At 36.8% G+C, this 26,904-nt stretch overlaps 2 protein-coding genes across 6 annotated transcripts in view; one reads left to right on the top strand and one right to left on the bottom strand.

Annotated features, from left to right (window-relative positions):
• The window catches only part of cyp2x10.2 (cytochrome P450, family 2, subfamily X, polypeptide 10.2), a 147,565-nt gene that overhangs the window by 60,515 nt on the left and 60,146 nt on the right, over positions 1-26,904 (bottom strand). The window lies entirely within an intron of this gene.
• On the top strand, positions 65-26,507 carry katnb1 (katanin p80 (WD repeat containing) subunit B 1). Of its 5 annotated transcripts, none has more exons than XM_005166504.6 (19): positions 65-238; positions 3,886-4,022; positions 4,138-4,268; positions 4,346-4,463; positions 5,217-5,317; positions 6,839-6,880; positions 7,242-7,325; positions 7,418-7,533; positions 7,686-7,757; positions 7,837-7,987; positions 8,248-8,432; positions 15,044-15,195; positions 15,321-15,439; positions 17,431-17,649; positions 20,515-20,664; positions 20,877-20,953; positions 21,040-21,114; positions 23,808-23,924; positions 26,071-26,507. In XM_005166504.6, exons 2-19 carry the CDS (start codon positions 3,983-3,985, stop codon positions 26,204-26,206), a joined length of 2,085 nt encoding a protein of 694 aa, XP_005166561.2. In that variant the 5' UTR covers positions 65-238; positions 3,886-3,982; the 3' UTR covers positions 26,207-26,507.

Consider the following 26,904-nt stretch of genomic DNA (forward strand, 5'->3'; position numbering starts at 1 on the left):
TTTTACTGATGACATGGAATAAATCCGATTTGTTGAAGGTTGCTGCAGTTGCATAGAGACAGACATGTAATGCGCATGCCCACTCTGAATGCGCGCACTCGGATCTTTTTTCGTCCTAGCCTAAACTAATCTTTTTCTCATTGGTGCTGATCTGGTCTGTCTCTATCGGCAGACTGCAGCCACGATGATAATGACAGTCTCTATTTAACCTAGACTGAACGTCATCAACACAGCGAAGGTAAGAACTGTTGCTAAGCTACGGCTAGTTGGCAACCAATCAGATACAACATGACAACAGCAAAATTTAAGTAAAGTAAAGTTGTTTTCTTGGTCAATTTTTTTTATCCGCAACTCTCATCTAGTAAAGTTACAAGACCACTTTCTATGGGCTTTAACGTGAACAACAAAAACAAGGCAATGAGGTAAATGCAGGCGATTTGTTTACAGCTCGGATGAGTTCCTTAGCCACCTTGCGAAGCTATCTTAGCTAACTAGCGCAAAGTTACTCAGCCGGAGAAGTGATGGATGGATGTGTTATTATATTTGTTAGTATGGAATGATTGTTAAGTTGTTAAAATATTTCAAAATGGGGGGAGAGAGAGAGAGAGGACTGGTCGATTGCAAATTAGCCATAACCTGTTAGCCGTGGAAACGGTCTCGTGGCAGCGTGAATTGTAAATGCCTCGCTTCAATCGGCTTTTTTAAAAGTTGTAACGTAAACGTAAAAAAAAATCTGTATGCATTTTGTTATACTAACGTTAATGTTTATATAGGTTTCAGTCAGATCTCAAATTGAACCTGTCTTCCCTTTGTTCGTAACTTAAACACGTTACTTATATTGGCAAGATAATAACATCGAAGAGAATAACTAAACTGTTGTTATGGGGGTTAATAGGCATTCACAATATTACGATTAGACGGGGCAAACAGCATTAAACTGGACCATCAGAGTTTATTTTTTTTACTTCTAATTAAAAAACAGTAGTTTATATGCAGTAGTTTAAATTTACGGTAATAGTGTCATAAGGCGACCATTAAACAAGTTAACCTCAAAACCTCCCAAGTCTAACTTACAAATGTTGATGTGCAGATGAAATAGAAGTGTTTTGAGAATGTTTTTGCCCTCTAGGTTATGTTCAAGATAAACATTGGGGTGTAATTTCGCGAAAATAGTTATTCAAAACTTCTATTACAATTATTTCAATTTCAGGTAAAATAGGCTGTTATTCCAAAACATGCTTTGTATGCTTTTGGCAGTTTAACAACATTTTTAGAAAAATAACTACTTTATTTTCACTCTGTCGTGAATTTGGCTACATGTGCAAATATTTACGAATTCAGATCCAAAAAGCCATCTGAACTTTTCTTCTAAATAAGCACTTTCTCAATGTTTAGTTATTTCACTTGAAAGTCAATAAAAAGAACAAATTAATTGCCATAAAATTGCTAGTCAACAGAATGAGTAAAGAAGCAATTTTTTTTTTTTGAGAATTTCAGATGTCAAAAATTAATATTGAAAATACACTCACCGGCAACTTTATTAGGTAGTGGGTTGGACCCCATTTTGCCTTTAGAACTGCCTAAATCCTTCGTGGCATAGATTCAACATATTTAACGGAAATATTCCTTTAGAGATTTTGGTCCATATTAACATGATGGCATCACACAGTTGCTGCAGATTTGTCAGCTGCACATCCATGATGCGAATCTCCTGTTCCACATCCCAAATGTGCTCTACTGGATTGAGATATGGTGACTGTGGAGGCCATTTGAGTACAGTGAACTCATTGTCATGTTTAAGAAACCAGTTTGAGATGATTCATGCATTATGACATGGTGCATCAGAAGATGGGTACACTGTGGTCATAAAGGGATTGATGGTCATAAACAATACTCAGGTAGGCTGTGGCATTGACACGATTCTCAGTTGGTTCTAATGGGCCCAAAGCGTGCCAAGAAAATATCCCACACACCATTGCACCACCACTACCAGCCTGAACCATTGATACAAGGCAGGATGGATCCATGCTTTCATGTTCATGCCAAAATTTGATCCTAGCATCTGAATTTCGAGCAGAAATCAAGACTCATCAGACCAGGCAATGTTTTTCCAATTTTCTATTGTCAAATTTTGGTGAGCATGTGTGAATTGTAGCCTCAGTTTTCTTTTACTAGCTGACAGAAGTGGCACCCATTGTATCCTCTGCTGTAACCCATCCTCCTCAAGGTTGGACGTGTTGTGCATTCAGAGATGCTCTTCTCCAGGGGTCCGTTCTTCGTACCTCGCTTAAATGATCTAAGATGATTTGGCAGATCCTGAATCTTTTAATCTTGATAACTGATCTCTCGCTTATTTGGTTCTTCAAACAAGTTCGCGAATCAGATTAGAATGTCTGGATGAACTGATCTGAGATCGCTGCGTTTGTTGTTAAGGACAGATCTATCGATCCTCGAAATCATGATCAGCAATGCAACGATTGGCTGACGGCACAGCAGCGTAATGACATCATCTGATTAATATTCAATTATCCATGTGAGCAAAATTACATCAAATTAGCAGTAAACGGCTTGTTAAATAAGACACGCAGTAACTTCACATTTGTTGTGAGCTGCAGGCTTTACACTTTCATTTGTCAAGACAAGAGTATTCATCATGTATTTCAATGCATATCAGTGTATTTAGTTCTACATTTAGAAAAGATTTTCTTTATTATAGTACAGTTTTTTAATCGGTGTAAAGAATAACTGGTTGTTTCCAAAAGCATTTTGATATTGGTAAAGGCGTCTGCAACTTTTGTGAAGCATCAAATCACTGGCATATTAACTATCAAAATATGTTTATGACTGCATAAATGTATTATTGCTTTTAAAAAAAAGTCACATATTGTGCATTTCTATTATACACAATTTGTACTAAAGCGATCTAAAAAGTTCTTATCAATAAGTTTTCTCTTTGCACCCCCAGGTGGCAGTCTTTGTACTTTCATTTCGAGGGTGCAGATTGCATACGTTTTATTAATATGTAAAACTTTATTTATTTTATTAATGACTATAACTTTAAATATATAGTTAAAAACTACTATTTTCCCAAGTGTATATAACTTTTACTGTAAGAAAATATCAGAACTCGGTACATACTTTCTGTATTATCTTTGCTTGAACTGAGCCGATCTAATCCTGTTTATATGATTTGAACCTGCTCCCGATCAGGTTTGACCTAGCAGATCTGTTGCCATGACAACAACTCTCGGATCAGCTTTGAAGAACGAAACGATCCTGGATCGTGTCAAATCGTCAATATCCAAATCCAGCTAACTGAGTAATCCACGTACGAAGAACTGACCCCTGATCTCAGTTGTAACGAGTGGTTATTTGAGTTATTGTTGCCTTTCTATCAGCTGGAACCAGTCTGGCCATTCTCATCTGACCTCTGGAATGAACAAGGCATTTGTGCAGGCAGAACTGCTGCTCACTGGATATTTTCTCTTTTTGGACCATTCTCTGTAAACCCTAAAGATGGTTGTGCGTGAAAATTCCAGTAGATCAGCAGTTTCTGAAATACTCAGACCAGCCTGTCTCCAACAACCATGGCAAATTCAAAGTCACTTAAATCACCTTTCTTCCCCTTTCTGTTGTTCGGTTTGAACTGCAGCAGATTGTCTTGACCATGTCTGCATGCCTTAATGCTGATTTGCTGCCATGTGATTGGCTTATTAGACATTTTGTACCAAATAAAGTGACCAGTAAGTGTATATTCCATATAAAAACAATCTGGCATTCAGAAGTTTTTAAAAAGACGCTTTACATTGTGACACCTTAGTTTTGTGTTCTTTTGAAGTTGTTTAGAGTGACGTTGTATTTATATGAGCTCTTTCATTTAAACAGATGGACAAAGAAAACAAAGTAATATTGTTGCATCCCTAACATTTCTGTGTTGGTGGGATGAGCAGAGTGATTTGACCCAGTCCACACAATCATCACGATGGCTCTCACCAACACCACTATAACATCATGGAAACTGCGTGAGTACAAATTCCCTAGGCATGACACTCCAGAACTTAAGCAGTCAAGATCTACTTAATGTTTAAGTATTCGAAAAATGTCACCGGCTTCTGTTTTGTCTTATGTGGTTTTCAGAGGAGATAGTGGCTCATTCCAGCAATGTGTCTTCACTGGTGTTGGGGAAATCCTCTGGTCGTCTACTGGCCACAGGCGGCGAGGACTGCAGAGTCAATATCTGGGCTGTCAGCAAACCAAACTGCATCATGGTAGCATCCTCTTGCTTGTTTAGATTTACAGGAGTGTCTCTCATTGTTTGGTTTGATGTTCATTCTCTGTTCTTTAGAGTCTGACGGGCCACACCAGTGCTGTGGGATGCATCCAGTTCAACAGTTCTGAAGAGCGTGTGGTGGCTGGTTCTCTGTCAGGTTCTCTTCGGCTTTGGGATTTGGAGGCTGCTAAAAGTAAGTGGTTTGTAAAATGCCTTTTTGCACTTTTTGTTAAGTTAGTACCTAATAAATGTCATGTGTACACAACAACCAAGTGCTTAAAAACTCACTTCATTTCCTTTTTTTTATTTGTGCGTGTACACAATGTGATTTAAAATACCTCTATTTTGAGACTAGTTTTCATGGCCGCAAAACACTACTGTCATAGAAAAAGGGCTTAAATCCATACAAATTATTTTGTAAACAGCCCCAATTTAACAGGGCAGTGTTCGTGCTAATATGTTATGTCTTTTTCACTATGCAAATGACAAGTCATGAAGGCAGATGTGTAATTTTCAAATGTAAAAACATTTAAATGGTCCATTATTTAAACATTTCTTTTTTTTCTTTATTTCTGTGGGTTAATAGGATGAAATAAGCCCTAGAAATGTTTTAATAAGCTCTATAAGGTTCGTCCAATCAATCTTTACTGAGAAGTAATGGTTAGAAATGTGCTTTGCCTAAATTTGAGTTGATGCTCTGCACTATGATGGGATAGCAGGCCAATATTTGATGTAAAGATTTACATGTAGAGGAATAAGTGTATTCCTCATGCTTTCTGGGATGATTAAATGAACCTGTTTGGTGGGAGAGATTCCGTTGTGATCACTTTCACTCAGATCTCTGAAGACATGCACAGGGGCCATCTGACCAGAAATGCTTTTGAGTTTGACAAATTGTTCAATGTCTGTTTGTGAGTCCACTGAATTTTTTTTCTTTTTTTCAAAGTTCTACGCACGTTGATGGGGCACAAGGCCAGCATCAGCAGTCTAGACTTTCACCCCATGGGAGAATACCTGGCATCTGGCTCTGTGGACAGCAATATTAAGGTGTGTTAAATAAATTCGACATGAAAGTTTTTGTAGCCAGCTGCCTATACAGTAGCATAACTGTGGTTTCAGATTTTTTTTGTTATCTTAACATAGGTTGATGAATTTGAAATTTTGTCTGGAAAAATTGTTGATTAATGTTACTTCCAGCAGCCACTGTCATACTGCACTTTGATTGTAGAAAATTTCCGGATTGCTTATAGGTAAAATGAACTTTGTACATTGTATTTCTATGTCTCATTGCCATGTCTTCATGGGTTGGGTGCAAATCCAGAAAATCACTGGCAGCGTGAATCAATTAAAAACAAAGATGCTAATACAATTCTCACAAAAAACATGATCTATGTGTTTTCTGGAATCTGTGTGAAAGAGGCTTGTGTAGGACTACCAAGGCTTGTCATACATATTTATTAAATAAATGAAGACAAAGTTCTTTGTTCATTCAGCATATATAATTTATAATATTACATTCAGGCTTCATGGGTTCAGTGCGAAACAGGTTAAGGCTCAATCCCAATTCTATTTTTGTACCCTTAAGGCTTCAAATTTACCCCTAAGAAATTTGACAACACCTGCACATGTCATCTTATGTCATTGTGATCTCTTGCTTCATATAAGATCGATGATTGCGACTGCTGTAGTTTTTCTAGTTGCATTATTTTTTGGTATTTATCTTCAGGAAATCACTTACGGCAACAATATGATGTTATTGTAACAATATAATGTGGCAATAAGATCGTAACTGTTCTGTGTATTTACACCATGGCCGTAGTCATGTATGTAAACACACAAAAACAACGTTAACATTATAGCAGACACCTTTAAAAGGTAATTACCAGACACCAGACTTTTCTGACAGGTTATTTGTGTGTCATCGAGTGTCAGATTGTTGTGGGACTGCTCTACAGGAGTTATTATTATTGATTATAAATGGCAAAATTTAGCGTTTTTTTTAAAGCATGATGGTAAACCAGGAATGCTGGTATGTATGTAATAAAACGCATGCTTGTCTAATGTAAAAATTCGTAACAATGACAAAACATACTAATTTGTGTATCTTCTGATCTCCTTGTGCAGCTGCTGCCGTTGTAGCTTGTGTATTCTGAGAAATTTTCTTACCTCTTGGTTTCGAGTGTGGTCCTGAAAAATGTCCGTTGAAGGTGTATCTAGCACTTCCCCTTAGCTCTACACCTTTAAGCTAAAGAGAATTGAGACACCCCTACCCCTTCATGTGAACGTGCAAAACAAGAGGGAAGGGCTAAGTTGTAGAATTGGGATTGGGCCTAAGATTAAAGCTGAATGAATGGTATAAAATATACCAATAATATAAAATGTACTATTTAATATTGTAAAATAAACTAAATAACAAATCGTTAATCTCAATCAATAATCTCTATTTGTATGACAGTTGATTATGAACACAGACTTCATGTTTCTGACAGGCCTAGTGACTAGATATTCTGTGCTTATTTTAGATTGTGTCACCTCACATTTTTTTCAATTTCTGTATTCCTTGTTTAGTTGTGGGATGTGAGAAGGAAAGGATGTGTGTTCAGATACAAGGTAAGCACTAAGCTGACTTTGTGTGTGTCTGTACAGTCAGAAGCCAGGCTAATCACCCTTAACCCTCAGTTGTGTCTGAGCTCATGATTAATCTGTGGATTATTGAGAAGCTCAATGTATCTTGCTCATCTGTTTTGTGAAATGGGATGTTTTTGTGTGCAAGATTCAGCTGTTTATGCAATTTATAATCTCTAGATGTTCATTTTCTGTTTAATGGCACTTATCAAGCTGTTTTGAGTTTAATGCCTTTTAAAGCACTTTAGTTTTGAAAGTGCTTCATTTATTGGTTACACAAGCTTTATATGAATGTAAAATTATTGGATTTGTTTATGTGCCTAATACAATGTATGTTTTATTGCAGGGTCACACTCAGGCTGTGCGCTGTCTAGCATTCAGTCCTGATGGGAAATGGCTTGCTTCAGCCAGTGATGACAGTACAGTAAAGGTGAGAGCTTTACTGGTCATCTCGTTTCCAAAAAATGTCTTTCTAATTAGATTTAGTTTTTAATGCATACTTTCATTCTGCTCCCCATATAGCTATGGGATCTTATAGCAGGCAAGATGATCACTGAATTCACATCACACACATCAGCGGTTAATGTTGTGCAGTTCCACCCCAATGAATACCTGCTTGCCTCTGGGAGTGCAGATCGGTATGGTGTGTCTGTCTGTGTGTGTGTGTGAATAAGGGACTAGTTTGTGGATATCTGTTTATTTGTAACTTGAATGAAATGTGTTCAGATTTGCTTTTGAAAATATTTATTGCTTTTGGCACCTTCTTAATGCATTTTCTATGTTTTTACAGGACGGTTAAGCTGTGGGACCTGGAGAAATTTAACATGATTGGCTCATCGGAGGGTGAAACTGGAGTTGTGAGGTGATTATCGGTTTTGTAATTTGGGTGTTTGTTATTCTTTCTTTGACCTCTAGCTGAATTCTCTGTCTTTTTGCTGCAGAAGTGTTTTATTTAACCCTGATGGTAGCTGCTTGTACAGTGGCTCAGAGAACACACTACGGGTGTACGGCTGGGAGCCTGACCGCTGCTTTGATGTAGTGCATGTAGGCTGGGGCAAAGTGTCTGACCTGGCCATCAGCAACAACCAAATGGTTTGTGCTTTTATCTTTTTTTTCCTACAGGCAGGCATGTGTGGGTGCTGTGCTGTTTGTTGAACTAGCTATACTCTGTTTCTGGTATGATTAAATGAACCTGTTTAGTGGGAAAGGTCCTGTAGTGACCATTTTCACTCTGACTTCTGAAGACGTGCACAGGGGCCATCTGACCAGAAATGCTTTTTTGATGAACACCGTCGAGAAAACATTTGAAGGCTTTTTATTCAGTTTGTGTCTGTCTTCTGTGTCTTGAATAGATCGCAGTATCCTACAGTCACACTAATGTGAGCTGGTATGTTGTGGATCTCAACCGAGTGAAGAAGTCTGGATCTGTGATTCAAGGGTTGATTCAGGACAAACCTATTCCAGCACCTTCGTCTGCACTGGGAACAACACTTCGGCGGAATTATGAGCGGCCCACTACATCCTGCACTGGACAAGAGTGAGATTCTTTTTCTTTCCATCATGCATGTACACTAGGGATATAAACCTATGCTGGTCTCATGGTTCAGGTACGGTTATCAATTTGGTTCAATTCGATATCACAGTGCATTGACGATGCTTTCTATCCACAATTTTTTTATCTTCACAGCACAAGAATACAACTTTGTCTAAATATAAGCAGTCAGATAAAATAAATCTTAAATGTTACAATCTAAAAAAAAACATGCTTTATAATACAAAATAATAATAATAATGATTTCTTACATTTTTTTTTAAAACGTTTATCTGGACACTCAAAGCGCTTTACATATTTTTGGGGGGTGAATCTCGTCTTCCACCACCAGTGGGCATGACACAACGGCAGCCATATTGCACCAGACTACACACCAGCTGATTGGTGGAGAGGAGACAGAGTGATACGGCCAATTATGATAAGGGGGATGATTAGGAGGCCATGTTGGACAGGCCAGTGGGCAAATTTATCCAGGATGCCAGAGTTAAACCCAACTCTTCGAAGGATTTTTTGGGGGTACTCGCACTATGTAAAGTTGCCTTGAACTGTGCCGAAGCACGCTTGTCCCCACTCCCGTTTCCCTCGACGACCCACACCCTAGTTGCATTTGCGCCTGAGCGTGCTTATGTCATCGATGATGTGCTGTTCAGTAGAGAAGCAATCTTGGTCAACACAGTGGAGATTTCTTTAGTTATATCATTTTAGTGGTTTGGGATGCAGTGACACACAGTTAAATATTTTGCAGAGCAGATCAGCCACTTTTGACACTTATAAACAATCATAAAGTTCTCATGCTGCAGGTATTAGGAGGTTTGCTAAAGGTGCAGCTGTCGTGCAGTAAAGGGTTTGTGTCTTTAATAATCTATGACAGTTTGCGTTCATTGAACCGTAAGAATAATGAATAAATCCATACCAAACAGTCCCTTAATAGTCACGTCTCATCTTCAGTTTCAGGCTCTGGCGCGCTTTGCACTCACAATTCAAGCGTATCGCGCCAAAGCCTAAGTGAACCGCGCTCTGGCACACCTCTTCCAACTGGGCCAGGGCCGGCCAACAGAACCATGCCTGAACCCATTTCAGAGCACTCGCGCTTCTCAAACAATCCAGTAAACGGGCCTGGGCATGGTTCGAATATCATAGTGTGAGTGCGCCCTTAATGACCACAGAGTCAGGACCTCACTTTAATGTCTCATCTGAAAGACAATGAGCAATATAGTGTCCCCATCAATATACTGGGGCATTAAGACCTACACAGACCTCATCAAGCACCCCATGCTGGTCTTACTTGCACCTTTTTAGGCAGCAACCAAGCTCTTCCATGTGGTCTCCCATCCAGGTACTGACCAGGTGCAGCTTCAGCTTGTTTTTTTTTTTCTTTACTTTGAGGTGTCCAAAGTTGGCCCATGGGAACCTTTGGTTTGGCCCACCATCTTATCTGAAAAGAGAGGGAGAATGATAGGGAGTTGGTTGGGGTGAATGCTGAATGAAAAGCTTTCGAGCGAGTGCATATGGATTGTGCAAATCTGACACCTGGTTCCCTTAAAGTTTGGACGGGATGGTGGAATTTTTCCCTTTTCAAAACCAAAAACCAAAAGGAGAAATGCCAGCGTGGATCAAGCTGTGTGAGGGGCGCTAAAGGAGCGGAGCTAAGTAGGTTTTGTTTTGATATTCCTGACACATTCAGTGATAGACTGACAGCAATAACTCGCACACCTCTTACCCTAAACAGATCTAAACTGTTTCCCCCACAAAAATACAAAGCAGGTTATGTTTCACAGCTGTCTTATTCCTTTTTTCGCTCTATATTATGAGCAAACACATGTGCGAGAGCGAGCTGCGGGCCATACTTGGCCCGGATAACACTCGCCGATGCCGAGTCGGAGCCGGAGGCGCTTAAGAGAAGCCGAGCTCGGGCGGATTACTACCTGCTATCTGGGAGCGTTTGTTATACTAATAACGAATAGGTCATAATGACATGTTATTGATCCGGAAAATACGAATCTGCAAATCTGTTGCTAACCTTACTGAACTTCATATTTCCATCTGCTTCAAACTACGAATATTTGATATTACAAATCAACAGAAAAAAAAACGAGATATGATCACAAATTGAGCACTTGCGATCAATATACTTTACCCCAAGCTGTTTTTCAGTAATTTATAAAGAGCACACAAACATACTGACAGTTATAGGTAACTTACTGCACATTGCTATGGGTAAGTTATGCTAATATTCAACACAAATCCATCAATTTCCCCTTTCTGGCTGTTCTTTCTATGAATGAACTATGTAAAAGCACTGTCATGCGCGTTTCCTTGTGGGTTAGTAACGCTATATTTCATTGCACAATAATTAATCTGTCAGGCTTTTTGGCTAAAAATAGAGAAATCACAGTTTCATTTGTTATTATTAGATTATTTTAAAATTTCACCTTTCCTGCTGAGCATGAGCTAAGCTGTTGAATGGTTAGTGTATGAAGCAGCTAAGCTAAGCTAGCTTCAATTTTGTTTCAGTTATTTTCTAATCGGTTGCCTAATATGTCGTGAATATACCCCTGTAAGGCATACTGCAGTCCTTTTTTTTCTGGCTTTCTCAGATATCTCACCTGTTGGCCAAAAATTACATTATATCCCTGGCAATGTCTGACACTGGCACATATGCATTGTAAAAGCCATGCCAGGCATGAAAGCTTGACAGGCGTTATAAACTGAATTTTTTATGTTTTTACTATAAGTTCATTAGAAAATGTTTAATGGTACTGCATCAGTATCTAATATGTTTTAAAGCAACGTTGTCTAGTTATTTTTAAATATTAGCAAATAAATTAGGAAATTACCTAATTCGACACACAGCCCTCAATCAAGTTTGGTTTTTGGCACTTTATAAGAAAAAGTTTGGCCACCCCTGCACTAGAGGAAGTGACAAGTCTACATGAGTATATACGGTGTACATTAGGAATGTCAAAATTAAGCATGGGCCGATTAAGATTCTGAGGGTATGATAACCTTGGATAAAAATATCACGGTTTCACAGTATCACTGTATGGTGCTCACTGCTCTAAAATATATTCCTTTTAAATGTCTGGGTAAAAAACAAAAACCTTTTTTTCCTTTTTGAAAACGATTTATTCAATTTTTTACAACCTTTATAATATTTTGGTAAAACATGTCAGGCTTAATAATTCAAATGAATCATTGACCTCTGCTGGAAATCTGTGTTTGTTTAAAAAACACAGATTTCTTTACAATTTAAAACGGCATCTTTGGATATCTTTTCTGCTGGAGAGACTGTTGTCCTAAAAAAATGTAAAGGAAAAAATCTCACACATACCTTAGGAACAGTATTACAGAACATTTTGGTGGTTTTAAAACCTTGACTTTTCCAAACCGCCATATACCTTGAAAACGGTTATCGTTCCATGCCTAGTCAAAATTAATAGTTTCTTCAATACATCTTGATCCAGGTGTGGACAATGCGGTATTAGTCAAATTATAAGTCAACAAAACTCACAGGAGCATTTGGAACAAATTGTGTATTAATACTATTGTGTATATAATACTGCTTGCTTTTTGAGAACAGTAGAGTGCTTCTTTAAATGTCTATGATTGCCCATTGTGTTCACATGCTCAACAAAAATTGACCAGTGCTGTTCACGGGGCGATGACATGGACACTTGAAGAAAGCTGTAAAGACATCAGCTGATCCATTGCTTTCTGTTCATATCTGCTCCTGGGCAAATCCTCTTATTGATGCGGTAGAGAACTTGTTCTGCAGACAAGCTTGTGCCTGGATCCACAAGTACAGTATTGCTATAACCACTGAGAGAGGAGTGGAAACGTTACATCAGACACGGTAGCAGGTCAAAGGGTCCACATTGAGAGAGAGAGAGAGAGACTGGGAGATATAGCTTTACAGCATCCATTTATCAATGATATAGGGTATCGGGTTCTACTGTACCTTCAATGTCAGTGAAAGACTATCCTGTGCAGTTTTCTGCTTTTAGTAGTTGGAACGTTTTAATTACTTGCATATGTCTCATGTCACTCGCCCTAGTATGCTTCAGCGATTGCCTCCCTTCCATAGTTGGCTGCTGTGACATAGCACATATGCAATACATGATGTCATTATGTAATAACTAGTTATGATCTATTGCTAAACTAATATCGCGTTGTCCACATCTAGATCAAGATGTATCGAAGAATCTATTAATTTTGACATTCTAAATGTGCACCGCATTTGCTCATGTTGACTTGATGCTTCTTCTAGTTTTAATGGACATGCTATTTACACTGTAGATCCAAAGTATACTTTATAGTCTGCACACTGTCCCTGTGATCAGAGTGCTTCAAGTACAACAGCACAAGTGCAAACTTAATGTTCAAACAGATCGAGTCCAGTTTGTGTTTCTGAGCGTATGCTAATTCTGTCCATGTGTGGTTGAGTATCATTTGACAGCGACACAAACACACCTACGACAGAGCTGCATGTGAAAAAAAGATCTCATGAAATGAAAATAAAGATGTTAGTATTGTGTGCTCTACAACAGTGACAATTTGCATCTACAAGATCTAAACATCAAAGGCTTGCAGTTTGTCACTTCTGCCAAAAATGGATCAACAATTATTATTATTATTATTATTTTAGTTTTAATGTCATCTCATACTGGTTTTTCATCTAATCTTCTGATTAATCATATGCTCTATAGCGGTGTTTCTCAACCACGTTCTTGAAGGATCATTGACACTACATGATTTTGTTGTCTCCCTTGTCTGTCAAACCCATTTCAGGTCTTTTAGTCTCTGCTAATGAGCTGATAGTCTGAATCTGGTATGTTTGGTTAAGGAGACATGCCAAATGTGCAGAGCTGGTGGCCCTCCAGGAACGTGGTGGAGAAGCATTGCTCTATAGTATCTGACATGTCCTGCCCCCTTCAAGATGATTTTTATTTAATGCAATTGATCTCAACCACTCTCACTGGCAGAGCTGACATTAAACGCTATTGGCTGGAGGAGATACCGCATGTACCGCCCTGTCTTCATGTTTCAGTTGAAATTTCATCAAACGTCATCTAATAAAAAAAAATCACAATTGAAAGCACTTTATGATCTTTAAGGTTCAGTGGTTTTTCAGAGAATTCATCTACTTGAAATATATATATATATATATATAATAGCATGCAGTTGCTTTGGATAATTTACTAAACCTTCACTTGTTCCAAACCTGTTTGAGTTTCTTTTTTCTGTTGAACATGAAAGATGAAGAAAGCTGGAATCGTGTTACCATTGACTTCCTTATCATTTGTTTTTTTTACTATGGAAGTCAGAATTTCAACTTTCTTTAAAGTATAATCTTTTGTGTTCAACAGAATAAATAAACTCCTATCTGTTTGGAACCACTTGAGGGTCAGAATGTTTAATTTTTTGGTGAACTATCTCGTTATAATATTAAATTGAGGAATAAGTCAATTTTATTAAGTTCATGTAGTGAACTTGGGGGCCGGGGCATGTTTTAAGATAAATACCAGAGTATTGTAGCTAGGATGTGTGGTAGGGCTGCACGAAATATCGTTTCAGCATTGATATCATGTAAATGTGATCATTCGCAATAGTCAAATTTTGAGTACATCAATTTTGAGTCTTGAATAAAATTTTGTAATTTTGCAAGTGTTTTTTGAGGCCTGTGATTGTGTGAGGGTATTATAAGCATTCAGGCATAATAAATTGTACCGTTTGTTACTTAAACAAAAGAATAATAATCAATTTAATTGAATTGTTAAGAAAATGACCATGGACTCCTTGGAAAACAATAAAATGCTGTTAATTTAATTTGTATCTTTTTTTTTTTTATATATACTGAATTGATCTATGCTTGTAGATTTTTTTTAAATGTATATTTTATGCACTCCCCTACAGAATCATCCCAATCAATCTAAAATTATAGATTCTTTCCAAGCAGTTATTCAAATCATCAAGTGAGATTTATTTTCATATCGCAGAATAAAAAACCCAATGTTACATTTTTCTAGTATCACGCAGCCCAGCATGTGGCTCAAATAAATTTTGACACCAAACCCAGACAATGTGCGTTTTGTTTTTGTTATTTTTGGCAATAATGCTAATATTGCAGACTGCCTAACGGGTTAAACATTTTAAGTTTTTAAATAAGAATTGTATTACATTTTAGGTAATGTCTTTAAACATTTGTAAATGTATTTTATTTTATATTTGACTAGTTTCCTTATCTGTAAATTTTATTTGGCTCATGTTTATGGCTTTTGTTTTTTTCTTGAGTGTATGACATACACTTACATAAAGATCTACACTTTGTGTACACTAAGAAAATATATGACATGCACTCATTTAAATACAATATTGTTGTTTTTTAGAAAGGGTTTTCTCAACTGCTTGATGATGATTTTGTTTTTTTTAACTTCATTTAACTGTTTTTCAAATAAATACAGCTATGGTGATCTAAGACTTTTAAAAACATTTTAAACATTTTAACTGCAGAGAGTATCTTGCATCATTTTACATATGTATCTATTTTAGACCATTTTCTCAAGAATTTAAGGAGACTGACCCTTATTTGTGTGTAGGATGAAGCAGAGTTCAGAAGCTGATCGGCGCAGTCCAGAAGGAGAGCGGAGAAGTCCCAGCAGTGAGGATGAGAAAGAAGACAAAGAGAGCAGCGCAGAAATCACCAACCCTGAAGATTATAAAGAGATCTTTCAGCCCCGCAGTGTCATCTGTGAGTTGCAGTTGCACAAAATATATAACCAGCATTGTTACCTTATGCTTCTTCACATGCATTATGATACCTTTCTCATTAACATCTGACTTTGTCTCTCTCTGGGTCTTTGTTTCATTCTGCAGCACGAACACCACCTAAAACAACAGAACCCTTTCCAGCACCTCTAGAGCATTCTTTATCAGAGAGTGTGCTAGAGAAACCCGGTCCAGTAGTTAAGATTGTAACTCCAGTAATAGACAGGGTATGCTTTTTTTATTTAAGTATATTTTTATAGTTTAGATTTAAGTTTTTAATGTCATTGTGCAGAGTACAAAGGTACAGCCAATGCAATGCTGTTAGCATCTAACCCGAAGTGCAAATAATGTGTACAAATATAACATGTTTACATGCAACTGCTCTGTGACATATTGCAAGTTGTGAGGTAGAAGGGTGGAGGATCATTGCAAACACAATATAAGGTGCCTTATCAATTATTTTATTGAATATAATAGTAGTGTTCAGCAGTTGAGATTTAAAAAAATAATCTCCCAATTTATAACTGTAGTTTTTGATACTTCTTGCTCTAAGCCTTTATTTAGGCCTAAACTTAATTTTAAAGGTAGGGTAGGTAATGTTGATGATGGCTAGCAATGGAAAGTAAGCTTTAAAAACCAAAGATCATTCCCTCACTTAATAATTACTGTCTAAAGCAGGGGTGGCCAACCCTCTTCCTGGAGAGCCACCTTCCTGCAGATTTCAGTTGCAACCCGCATCAAACACACCTGCCTGTAATTATCATGTGGTGTTCAGGTCCTAATTAATTGGTCCAGGTGTGTTTGATATGGGTAGCAACTGAAATCTGCAGGAAAGTGGCTCTCCAGGAACAGGGTTGGCCACCCCTGGTCTAAAGTGTTGGCGATGAAGATTAACTGTTACAAATAAAAGTCTGGTGTGTTAGATAGATAAAGAGAAGACTTAGAGTTGAAGATGCAATAAAAATTAAGAAAATTTTACAGAAGACGTATGGCAGAAGGGCTTCACACTAATGCAGAGCTCGCAGGCTGATCTTCTGACTTACAGTAAGAACAACACAGCAACTCATACTCCTTTATACAAAACCAGAAACTCAAGTAAAAGGTTCTGATTGGTTAAAGCAAAGATAGACAACTCTAAATAGGTATGTCAATGCAGGGTTCGTATCTGCGTCTATAGATAGGGATGAAGGTCCTGGGTCAGGTCGACCACAGACTATTCTGAGCTAATCCCAGACCTGTAGATCTGACCACTCGGACGAATATACATCTGCAAGAGAACAATCTGTTGTAAAAGCTCAAGGTTGTTTCTTTGTATTCTCAGCTGTTTTCTCAAACTGGTTTAAAATTGGTATACACAACATTCAGGCTGCTATATTCTCACTACACAATTGATCTAGCATAAAAAGGAATTACTTTAAAAAGAATTAACCATAAAAATAACTAAATCACCTTAGACAACATTAACACATATATATAACAACAGCAACGGTTGTTTCCAGTCATCAGGCCAGGAGTTCCATTCAAGAGGTCTACATGACCCATGACCTGGTTTTGTTTCTCCTCAAAATGAAGTTAAATAGACAGACAAAGATAGGGACCAGACTCTGACCATTGCTTAAACATTAGGCATTGTGGTCACTTTATTTATTAGTCAAAATCCTTTTAAAGATTAAATACTGATTCAATTAATCATATTAATAAAGTAATGAGGAAAAGGATAATGAGAGGAAAGATAAATGTTGATCCTTGCTGCGACAGATTTTGAAGAAATCCAGCCCCATTTAAGAGTCACACTAAAAGATATCAACATGCGTGCATACACAACCAGACCAGATGCTCTGGTCATCTCATTTATCAGTGAGAATGCATTACAACGATTCTGTGCATAAACTACAATAATAAGTATATCTGCATATTGTTATCATTCTGGGCACTGCATGTCCCGCCATGCAGTACCCAGCATGATAAAAATATAAAGACAGCTTATTGTTATGCTCAGATTGAATATTTTGAATTTCACTGATCTAAATACCTTTAGACCAGTTAACTTAATTAGTGGTGTAATGATGTAAAAAGACTTTTAACTAGCTTACCATGAAACATATATATTTTTTTTGTCTTTTGCCAGTATTTATTGTGTTGGCCCAGATTTTTTTCCCTTTTTTCTTTATTTTTACTTTAACTTTTTTTGTTTGTTTGTTTTTCTGTGTATTTTCAGGCAGGACAGTTGAAAGGTCCCATTACATCCTCTACTCCAGTACAAAGAGTGGAACCAACAGTGATCGCCGCTGCTCCCCGTCCAGTAGCAGTGGTAACCACATCAGCGAGCTCTCCATCTCGACCTGTGGTTAATACCACTAAACCCAAACCCTCCACAGGAATCATCCTCTCAACACGCAACGAGCCAATTGGACTCAATGCAGGAGACTTCCTTTCTGTAAGTTCAATGGATGTTAACATTACTGTCTAGCACTATTGTTTCCGTGAGCTGATTCACTTCTATATTATGCTCCACTCATATCGTGTCTGAATTGCTGTAATTATTGGATGGAGATTCTTGGAGCTGTTCAGATCCTTTTAAACGTTTTCTGTTTCTATGGCAATGTTCATAAGCGTAAATGGATCCACGAGTTGATTAAAAATGGCAAAAGGCTTCATCACTACAAATTAATATCTTGCAAAATACTGCAGAACAATGGAAGTGTGCCAGGTTTTAGACTGCAACAGTCAGGTTCTGGAATCTTCTCCATAGAGAATTTCATTTTTAGCATTTTACCTTAAGAGGTTTAAAGACAGATGTGTTGTATTCATTTTATTACTGAACTTACTGTTTTATAATTTTTATGTGTTGTCCACTTGTGAAGTTGGCATGGTTTTTCTTTCAAAAACATAAAAATCTACAAGTATTACGCCCCATTCACACAGGGCGTCAGCTTCAACGCTTCCCATTCACTTTGAATAGGTGACGTCAGGCGTTGCCGAACTGCATTGTGGATCTGTTGGCGCCGCTTCAGAGGCGTTGCTCGCTGCAGAAGTTGGGACTTGCTCAACTTTTCAAGCGCCGAAGGAAGCTTCAGCAAATCATATCGCTGTATGCAAATACTCTAGTCAGCAATAGGCCACTGTCTGAGCTAATGTCATTGGCTGATGCTGCTATGACGATCGTGTCAGCCCCAACCTCTGACACGCCCTCTGTCAAGACGTTGATGCTGAAGCCCTGTGTGAACGGGGCCTTAAGCTTTTTCTCCCCTCACTTAAAAGTGAACTACCACTTCTTTGAATGGATAACAGTTTTGCATAGTAAACTAGCTATTGACTCCCTCTTGAGTTCACTTGATTTAATTATGTCTGTTTCAAAGGCAATTTTGAAAGTCTTTTCAAATGATTTGCTTTAAAATGTGCAATATGTAATTTTCCGCAGAAACAATTTTTGTTTTCTGTAAAAAACGATTTTTGTTATGCTGGTTGAAAGTCTTTTGACATCATGATAGCAATCATTAAATTAAGTGGGCAAATGCATTTAAAATGCATTTTAATATCCTGTGTAAGGTGTAGGACCAAGAAAATTGTCCTATTTGAAACGTTAGGTCCAAACTTAAGGATAGGCTGTCCTACCTGCCTGTCAAAATATGCAGTTGCATACCTCTGTCCACTTTTCGTTTAGAATGTATTGTCATCTACAGTACGCGTTTACAGATGCATTTCAGACAGCCAGGCTAACCGCAATAACTTAATTTCATTTTTAAGTTTGCTATTGTAATTACCAACTGTAATATAAAGTTTACTCTGGTCAATGTGATGTGATGTAGTGATTTGTTTAGGAAGAGTGGCTTAGTGTACGATATGCAGGGTGGGAAGTAGGTTTTCAGTGCTATCAGGCTAAAGTTAGTATTTTCCAACATCTCCTATTGCACCTTTTTTTTTTTTACTTTTTTGAATTGTGAAATTCCATGACTTCTGTCTCAATTTACGACTCAAGTTTTTAGCAAGATCAAATTTTTAGCATATTGTTTTGGAACGTGATCCATCTGTGATCTCAAGTTTTCAATGATATTAACAAATAAATGTGCATGATTGGCAGAGCTTTCAAACCTTTGTTTTAAACAACTCAATTTTGCTTGAGTTGGATAGTACAGATGAGAGAGTAAGAGATCATATGATACTGCAACATATTAGATTTTATTTTTCTAATCATTTTGCATAATCACATAAACAACAAAATATCTTCATTAAAGAAAATATTTTTTATCTTTCATTTATATATATATATATATATATATATATATATATATTATATTTCATATTATATTTTTATATTTGTGGATATAATTATTCAATTGTCAATATAATTGTTCATGTTTTTTGTAAAACACATATTTATTTTTATTTAATTCATTGACATATTAATCTAAATGACTGTATTTTTCCAATCAAAGAAATACGGCAAGTAAAATAAATTATTTCCGCCTTCGAAATATAAATCGTTTACATCCTTCCCTCACACCTCATTCAGCTGCCATTCTTGTTCATAGTTTAGTCACATCCTGTTTAGATTACTGTAATTCCCTTCTGTTTGGCCTCCTTAAAAAAAAACTCTTTATAAATTACAACTGGTACAAAGCCGTGCAGCCCGTATTATCACAAAAACTCCCTCAATCTGTCACATCACACCCAATCTACAATAACTTCACTGGCTTCTCATCTTTTTCAAAATTAATTATAAAATACTTCTTCTCACTTTTAAAGCCATCCATAATCTCGCTCCTCCATACTTTGCTAACCTTGTTCATATCGCCACACCTTCTCGAACAATCGGGTCTTCTTCCATTCACTTCACTGTTCCCTCTGTCTGCCTTGTCACCATGGGGAGCAGATCTTTCAGCCACTCTGCTCCTCTGCTTTGGAACTCCTGATCTCCATCATTTTAGACTCTCTTTTTCACAATTTAAGTCCAAACTCAAAACGCATCTGTTTAGAACAGCCTATTCTCTTTGACCTGACTGCATTTTTAAAGTCTGAATTGTATTCTATTGTTTTTTTGTGTGTGTTTTTATTTGAACTGATTGTTCTAGCTGTCCTGTACGGTGACCTTAAATGTCATGAAAGGCGCCTTTAAATAAAAAACATTATTATTATTATTATTATTAAGACTGGGAAATATTAGTGGCTTAAAAGTACATACTACCTCAAGTGTAAATATTATTTTAATATTATATAACTTATCAGAAGCTATTGTTCTGCCCTCAGCGGCCTCTTTTGTGTCAATTTGCAAAGTACTGAGTGTTTCTGCTTGTTTTAATAGCATGCACGAAATGCTAAAGCCAGCGCAATGGGAGATGAAGAGGCCTTAGCACAGATCAGGAAAGGGCACGACACCATGTGCGTAATGCTGAGCAGTCGATCTAAAAACCTGGACAGTGTCCGCTCCGTCTGGGCCAGTGGTGATGTAAAGGTAAGAGCAACAGCACTCAAGCTGATGAGCTTTGATAAATTGATGGACGGACAGATTGTAATGAGAGATCTCTTCCTGGCTGATGGATACTTTTACTGCTGCGCATCCAAAATGTATTTCTAATGTAATCTAGTGAGGGCCTTAATGGGCTATTATTGAAAGCAGCAGCAGCACACAAAAAGCACTGTTTGCTTTCTTCTTTGTGTTGCCAGACGTCCCTGGACTCAGCAGTGTCTATGAATGATCTTTCTATTGTGGTGGACGTCCTCAACATAATCAACCTCAAGCCGTAAGCATCCACAAAATATAAGCAGTTATGTTCCAGTTAGCATCATTTCAGTTGAACTGACTGAAAGTTGTGTAATTGTGTTTCAGGTCACTGTGGAAACTGGACCTCTGCACGTCCATCCTGCCACAGATTGAGGAGTTGCTTCAGAGCAGATATGAAAGGTGAGTCAACGTAATGTTCAAGCAGCAGAAACCTTTTTTTCAAAATGTACAAACTAATTAAAAAATACAAAACTGATTCCTGTCATTTAGGGCAGTTAATTTAATTAATTAATAAATGTATTTAATTTAATAAAATGAGGCTAGTTTTGCTTTTTACAACAAATTAGGGTTTTTAATTAATCAATAGTTTTGTGTATTAATATTTTGTATAAAAATAATAATAATAATAATTAATAGATAAGTGAAGGGCCCATGAAATTAATTTTTTTTTTTCAGATGTTAGTATCAGTATTATTTATTTTTAGGATAGCTATAAGCTAGTGTGCTCCAAAACGGTGACAAAATTTGCATTTAGAAGATATAAACCTGATCATTTGTTTCAATACTTCAGTTTCCCATCACACCATAACCAATCAGATGCTCTCTAGTCTCTGACATGCCCCGCCCCTTCAAGACACTTCTCTTTAGGTGCGTTCGACATGAAGCACAGCTACAGTCGGTGATCAACGAGATTAGCCAAGCGCAGGTGGGGGCGGAGTTGAAAACGGAGCCGTCAAGCCGGACAGCTGGACACTTCAGGACTCATAAGTTGCTGCAGTCATGATGACCGATCACATGGCGTCATCATTTTTTATTTATTTTTATTCATAACAACAAAACAATTTCAAATAAAACAGAATACAGTCTCTACAAACTATAGTTTGTACAATTTTAAACAATAAGGGAGAATTATGAATAAAATATATAACAAATGCATGAGAGAAATTAAGGGGAAATGAGAGGGTAATATAAACATACAAATGAACCGGTCTATTAAATACAAAGCAATAAGCACAAATTCTAGGAGTTTAAACATCACTTTAGGCTAATACTTCTTGTTTGAATATGCTAAAAAGGGGTTTACATTAATGTACATTTATAGATATAAATCTTTCCCATGTAAAACGCAAAACAAGGTGTTTTGATTAAGTCTTAATAAATAAGATTATTCTGGATAATGAAAGCATTTTCAAAAAAGCACTTTAATCCAAAAAGATTGAACAAAAGGTAAATTAAATGAGCTACACTTTAAGCAGAAGTTTCCCAGAAAGACCAGACATAAACGGCTAGACAGGAAATAAAATATATACTTATATTATAATCATAAAATCATTTTATAATTATTTAATAAAATAGTTCTTTAACTTAATTTGTTAAAAAAGCTTTAGGGTGACAGGATCAACGATGATGATTATTTTATTTCAAGTCTGTAAGACTTATTTCACTTAATATTTAGGTTATTCACTAAAATATATCATTTAAATCGTTCATGGAGCTGAATGCAGTAAATAGTCTGTATAAAAAGGTTGAAAATAAACCTGTGCAAACAAGCTAACCTTTATAACCAGATTATTTAACAAAAGATGATACTGCAGTAAAATATTTGTAGTCTTTTAATTAGCAAGATGTGTACAGGATAGAGAGGGGATGAAAGTTAATTGTTTTGAAACTTTTGAATCGGAATTTGTCCTATTATAAACCTGAAATACACGTGTTTGTTGTCATGTGGTGAACTCGGCCAATCGTGTAATATCGGTGTCGTCATCAGAGCTCCAGCAGTTGCTCTTCAGATGCTGCACTGGCTGAATCAGCCGTCTGATCTCGGAGCGCTGTCGCGGTACTTTGATGCCACATGTGACAGTCACGTGGCATCGGCGCAGCATCAATCCGGACAAGATTTCTAACCAGCATGCACCGCTTTAAGACAGATTTCGATTGATCTGCGCAGTGCTGCATAAAGTCGAACGCACCTTTTTACTTTTCTTTTGATGCGTTCAAGCTCAACCACTCTCACTGACAGAGCTGTGATAAAACAAACGCTATTGGCTGTTTTTTAAAAAGGGGAGGAGCTACTCTGTCCCACTCTCTCTTTGTGTTTCAGTTGAGATTACGTCAAACATCGAATAAAAATGCACATTTTAAAACACTTCATGGGACCTTTAAAGTATTTTCCTTGTTATCAATTATTTTTTATATTATTAATATTAATAATAATATAAATATTAATATGAATAAATAATTAAATATTATTAATAATAATAAATATGAATTAAATTTATAATATTAATATTAATAATTTTTATTACAATACTTTAGCAATTTTTTATTGTAATTTAGAGTTAAAAAATATTGTTACACATTTTATTGTTTGTTATAAAACATGATTAATATATTATAAACGGTCACATGTAGAACAATTTTACATAAGAAAACTTTTAATATTATTAAGAAAATGTACATTTTTTAAAGTATATTTACTGTTACTTTTTTATCACAACTGAAATGATTAAACCATTTTATTAATCAAATAGTATTAACAACTATTATCAAGATTTTTTTCAATTTTGTTGTTCTTTTCAAACCATATGTATGGGCGGTGGATGTAATATTGGGTGAAATTGTCTTTATGCTTTGCAGTTACAGAATCAGAATCAAGTGAGTGTTATGGTCTTTTGTGCTGTTCACGATGAGCACTTGAGTGCCTGTTAATGAATTTCCTGCTTATGAGGAGCATTTCCAATCAGTGCAGGATCCATTTTGTCTGCTTGAATGGCAGCACAGTAAACAAGGCAGTTTATAAGGTTTTGAGACAGACGTACATCAATGGAGTGTCACAGCCATGAAGTAAATCATCCTCTCTTTTCCTTCTACAGTTATGTGCAGACTGGTTGCATGTCTTTGAAGCTGATTCTCAAGCGTTTCTGGCCATTAATCTCAGACACGCTTAACGCTCCTCCATCTGTCGGAGTGGACATTACTCGAGAGGAGAGGTTAGTTTACAAAAAAACACTGATGCTGTGATTTTACATTTTATGCCTCGTTTCTACTGAGTGGTACGGTTTTGGTAAGGGTCACCCTGATCAGGCTTGTTTCCACTGCCAACTATCTTACTGCACAGTAGTCAACATGACTACTTGATGATCTTCAAATGTTGACTACTGTATGCCAGAAAGTTGTGATCAATGCCATTTTTGTTCGAAGAAGAAAGCCACATGGACCGTTTCAAAAGACATGATGAACTGGAGTTCACAAATGTAGATGTGTGGCAAGCGTGTGCAGATAGAGAGTGGATGCGGCACCTCATGTGCTTTCACACATTTTTGAATGTGATTCACCTCGTAAACATCTTGCAGAAGATTTTGTTCTTGCATCTTGGCATGTGGCTCTTTGTCACAAGATGACAACAAGCATTGTTTTAGCATGGTTGATTGCGGCATGCCATCATTGTTTTATTACAGTGTTGTGTATTTATCAATTACCAATTGTCAATTTAACAGTGTTGGGCAATTACGCGTTACTACTGAGTTACTGTTACAGCTTTAATTTTAAAAATATTTTAACTCCGTTGTTGTTACAATATGATGCGTTTGTCTGTTGGTTGGTAAATTAATTAATTTTGCAGGTGTGCGTGTGAGGTAGTGTTGCCAGATGTAGCTGACTTTTTCCAGCCCAAAAGCTGTCCAAAACCGATCCAAACGCTCAAAAAAACACCCAAAATATTAACTAATATTTTATTTTAATTTATTTAAATCGAAAATAACCTAGTTACTTTACCTGTTATAATTTTTTAACAATACAGCAACCAACACCAGCAGTCACAAAACCACAACATAGCTGGATCACATTGAAACATTGTGTAGATTACATGTACACATTGTGTAGATTACACTACATATTAGAGTATATTTTACATTCAAAATGGGGTATAAATTCGTCCCATTTGTCATTTTAAAATCTTTTAAACACATTTAGGTACTGCTTGTCAATCAGACAACGCTTCTATGTTTGTTCTTGCTGTCAATTGCGGAAAAAATGATCAATAAAAGTGTCATGACAAACTGCTGTGGGATTTTCTGCAGACAATGTGTGCGCATGAGAGAGACTGAATACATGCTAGGTAGGAAGATGCACATGACGTAGGCCGATTGTAGCGTGTGCGAGAGACTATTAACGTTACTATTATTAATTACTATTACTAATGCTACTTTGTTTATTGTTTCAAATAAATAAGCACACATTTGTTATCTGTATAACAAAATTGATCAGTTTAGTAGACAGTGACATTTCTGTTATTTCAGATCACGCTATTTAAAATCTAGTGTTATGTTGCTCAGAAAAATGCTGAGACTTTTTTTTATTATTGTTTTACATATTTTTTATAGCTGTTATATAACAGCATATTTTGCACATTGAATATACACAGCTTACTTTCTCCATGCAAAATTAAAGTGATGTTATAAGGGCATTAATGGGAGCTTTGAAAATGTTCTTTGGAAAAGCAAATCAAAAATGACTTTTACCAGTAATGTATTACTCTTTGGTGTAAGTAATCGATAAAGTAATTGAGTTACTTTTTGAATGAAGTAGCTACTAACTGGTAACTCATTACTATTTTTCAGTAACTAGCACAACACTGCAATTTTAATAGCTTTAACAATGATAGCAGATATAAATCCATACTGCACTGTAGTGTACTAAGCCGTTTCACAGCCATAAATGTCTGTGGTAATTATGCATCTCTGTATCTAACAGAAGTGAAATGTTTTATTTGTACATTGCTGTTTTAAAACTTAGTAGTATGACTTGGTGCAGCTCAATTTTGGGAGGATTTTTCCTTTTTGAAAAGTATTTTAATAATTTTGTTATAGTAGTAATAATACTATTATAACAATGCAGTGATGCCTTTGTAATCACACCCACTGTGCAGTGGTATCACACTGCTGTGAAAAGCTACCCAAAGTCACATTGTAGTGGAAAAGCTGTTTATCTGCTATAGATTTGTGTGTGTATATATGATAGACTGTTTTGTTTTATTCATTTAGTTTAAGCATTTATTGTTCCTTTTTAATTGTTATTTTAATTTGGCCAAAAACTTTGTGACAAATTTAAAAACTTCTTTTTTTGTGCTGTTTTCAGGCATCAGAAGTGTAAAGCGTGCTACAAGCAGTTGAAGAACCTCAGTAATGTAGTGAAGAACCGGGCGGAGCAGGTTGGTCGCCATGGCAGCACTTTCAGAGAGCTACAGCTACTTATGGCCCCTCTGGACTATTGAAACACACACTCACACACAAACACACACACACACACACACACATCAATCTCCGAACACAAAGCTCAGTCAGTAAGAGTCCACTGTGGGCTGAGCTCTATCACTGAACTTGAATGGACCAATCACCTAGCACTTACAAGTGTGCTCTCACACAAGACAAGCACACTTTGGAGTGAAGTATTTATATGTCAGCTTTTTTGGTGGTTCTTTTCCTAGTGGATAAACTTTGACATTTTTTTTTTTTTCTTTGTGCACATTTTTCTAAACACTACTGTCAACAATAAAGACAAGCTTTCATATGAAAGGGATTCCTAAAATGTATTTATCAGTTTTGTGTCGACATGTATACATACTATTGTTTATTCTTAATGACCATCTATTCATTCCTAATTTACGTCTCGAGTAAGGCTGTACTCACACTAGGTACAGTTGCCTCGAACCGGACCAAAGCACGCTTGGCCCACCTATCGTCTCCCCGGACGGCCCGCACTCACTCTACAATAGGGCCTGGGCACGCTTGCGTCATCCATGCTGCACTGTTCACAGTGATTTCTCTAGTTATATCGTTTCAGTCGTTTGATATGCAGTGATATGCAGTCAAATATTTCGCCAAACAGTCCTTATGCTGCGTTCACACCAGACGCGGAACGCGCGTCAAGCACGATTGATTTACATGTTAAGTCAATGCAAACGCGCAAATA

The sequence above is a fragment of the Danio rerio genome, chromosome 7 (assembly GCF_049306965.1).
Source record: "Danio rerio strain Tuebingen ecotype United States chromosome 7, GRCz12tu, whole genome shotgun sequence".
Classification (NCBI taxonomy): Eukaryota; Metazoa; Chordata; class Actinopteri; order Cypriniformes; family Danionidae; genus Danio; species Danio rerio.

What these genes read in the sequence shown, in the direction of transcription:
- katnb1 (XM_005166504.6), top strand. Translation starts at nt 3,983, where the DNA reads ATGGCTCTCACCAACACCACTATAACATCATGGAAACTGC. An exon ending in GATGTGTGTTCAGATACAAG is followed by an intron (nt 6,881 to 7,241) that starts GTAAGCACTAAG and finishes GTTTTATTGCAG; the next exon opens with GGTCACACTCAGGCTGTGCG. An exon ending in ATGCAGGAGACTTCCTTTCT is followed by an intron (nt 17,650 to 20,514) that starts GTAAGTTCAATG and finishes TTGTTTTAATAG; the next exon opens with CATGCACGAAATGCTAAAGC.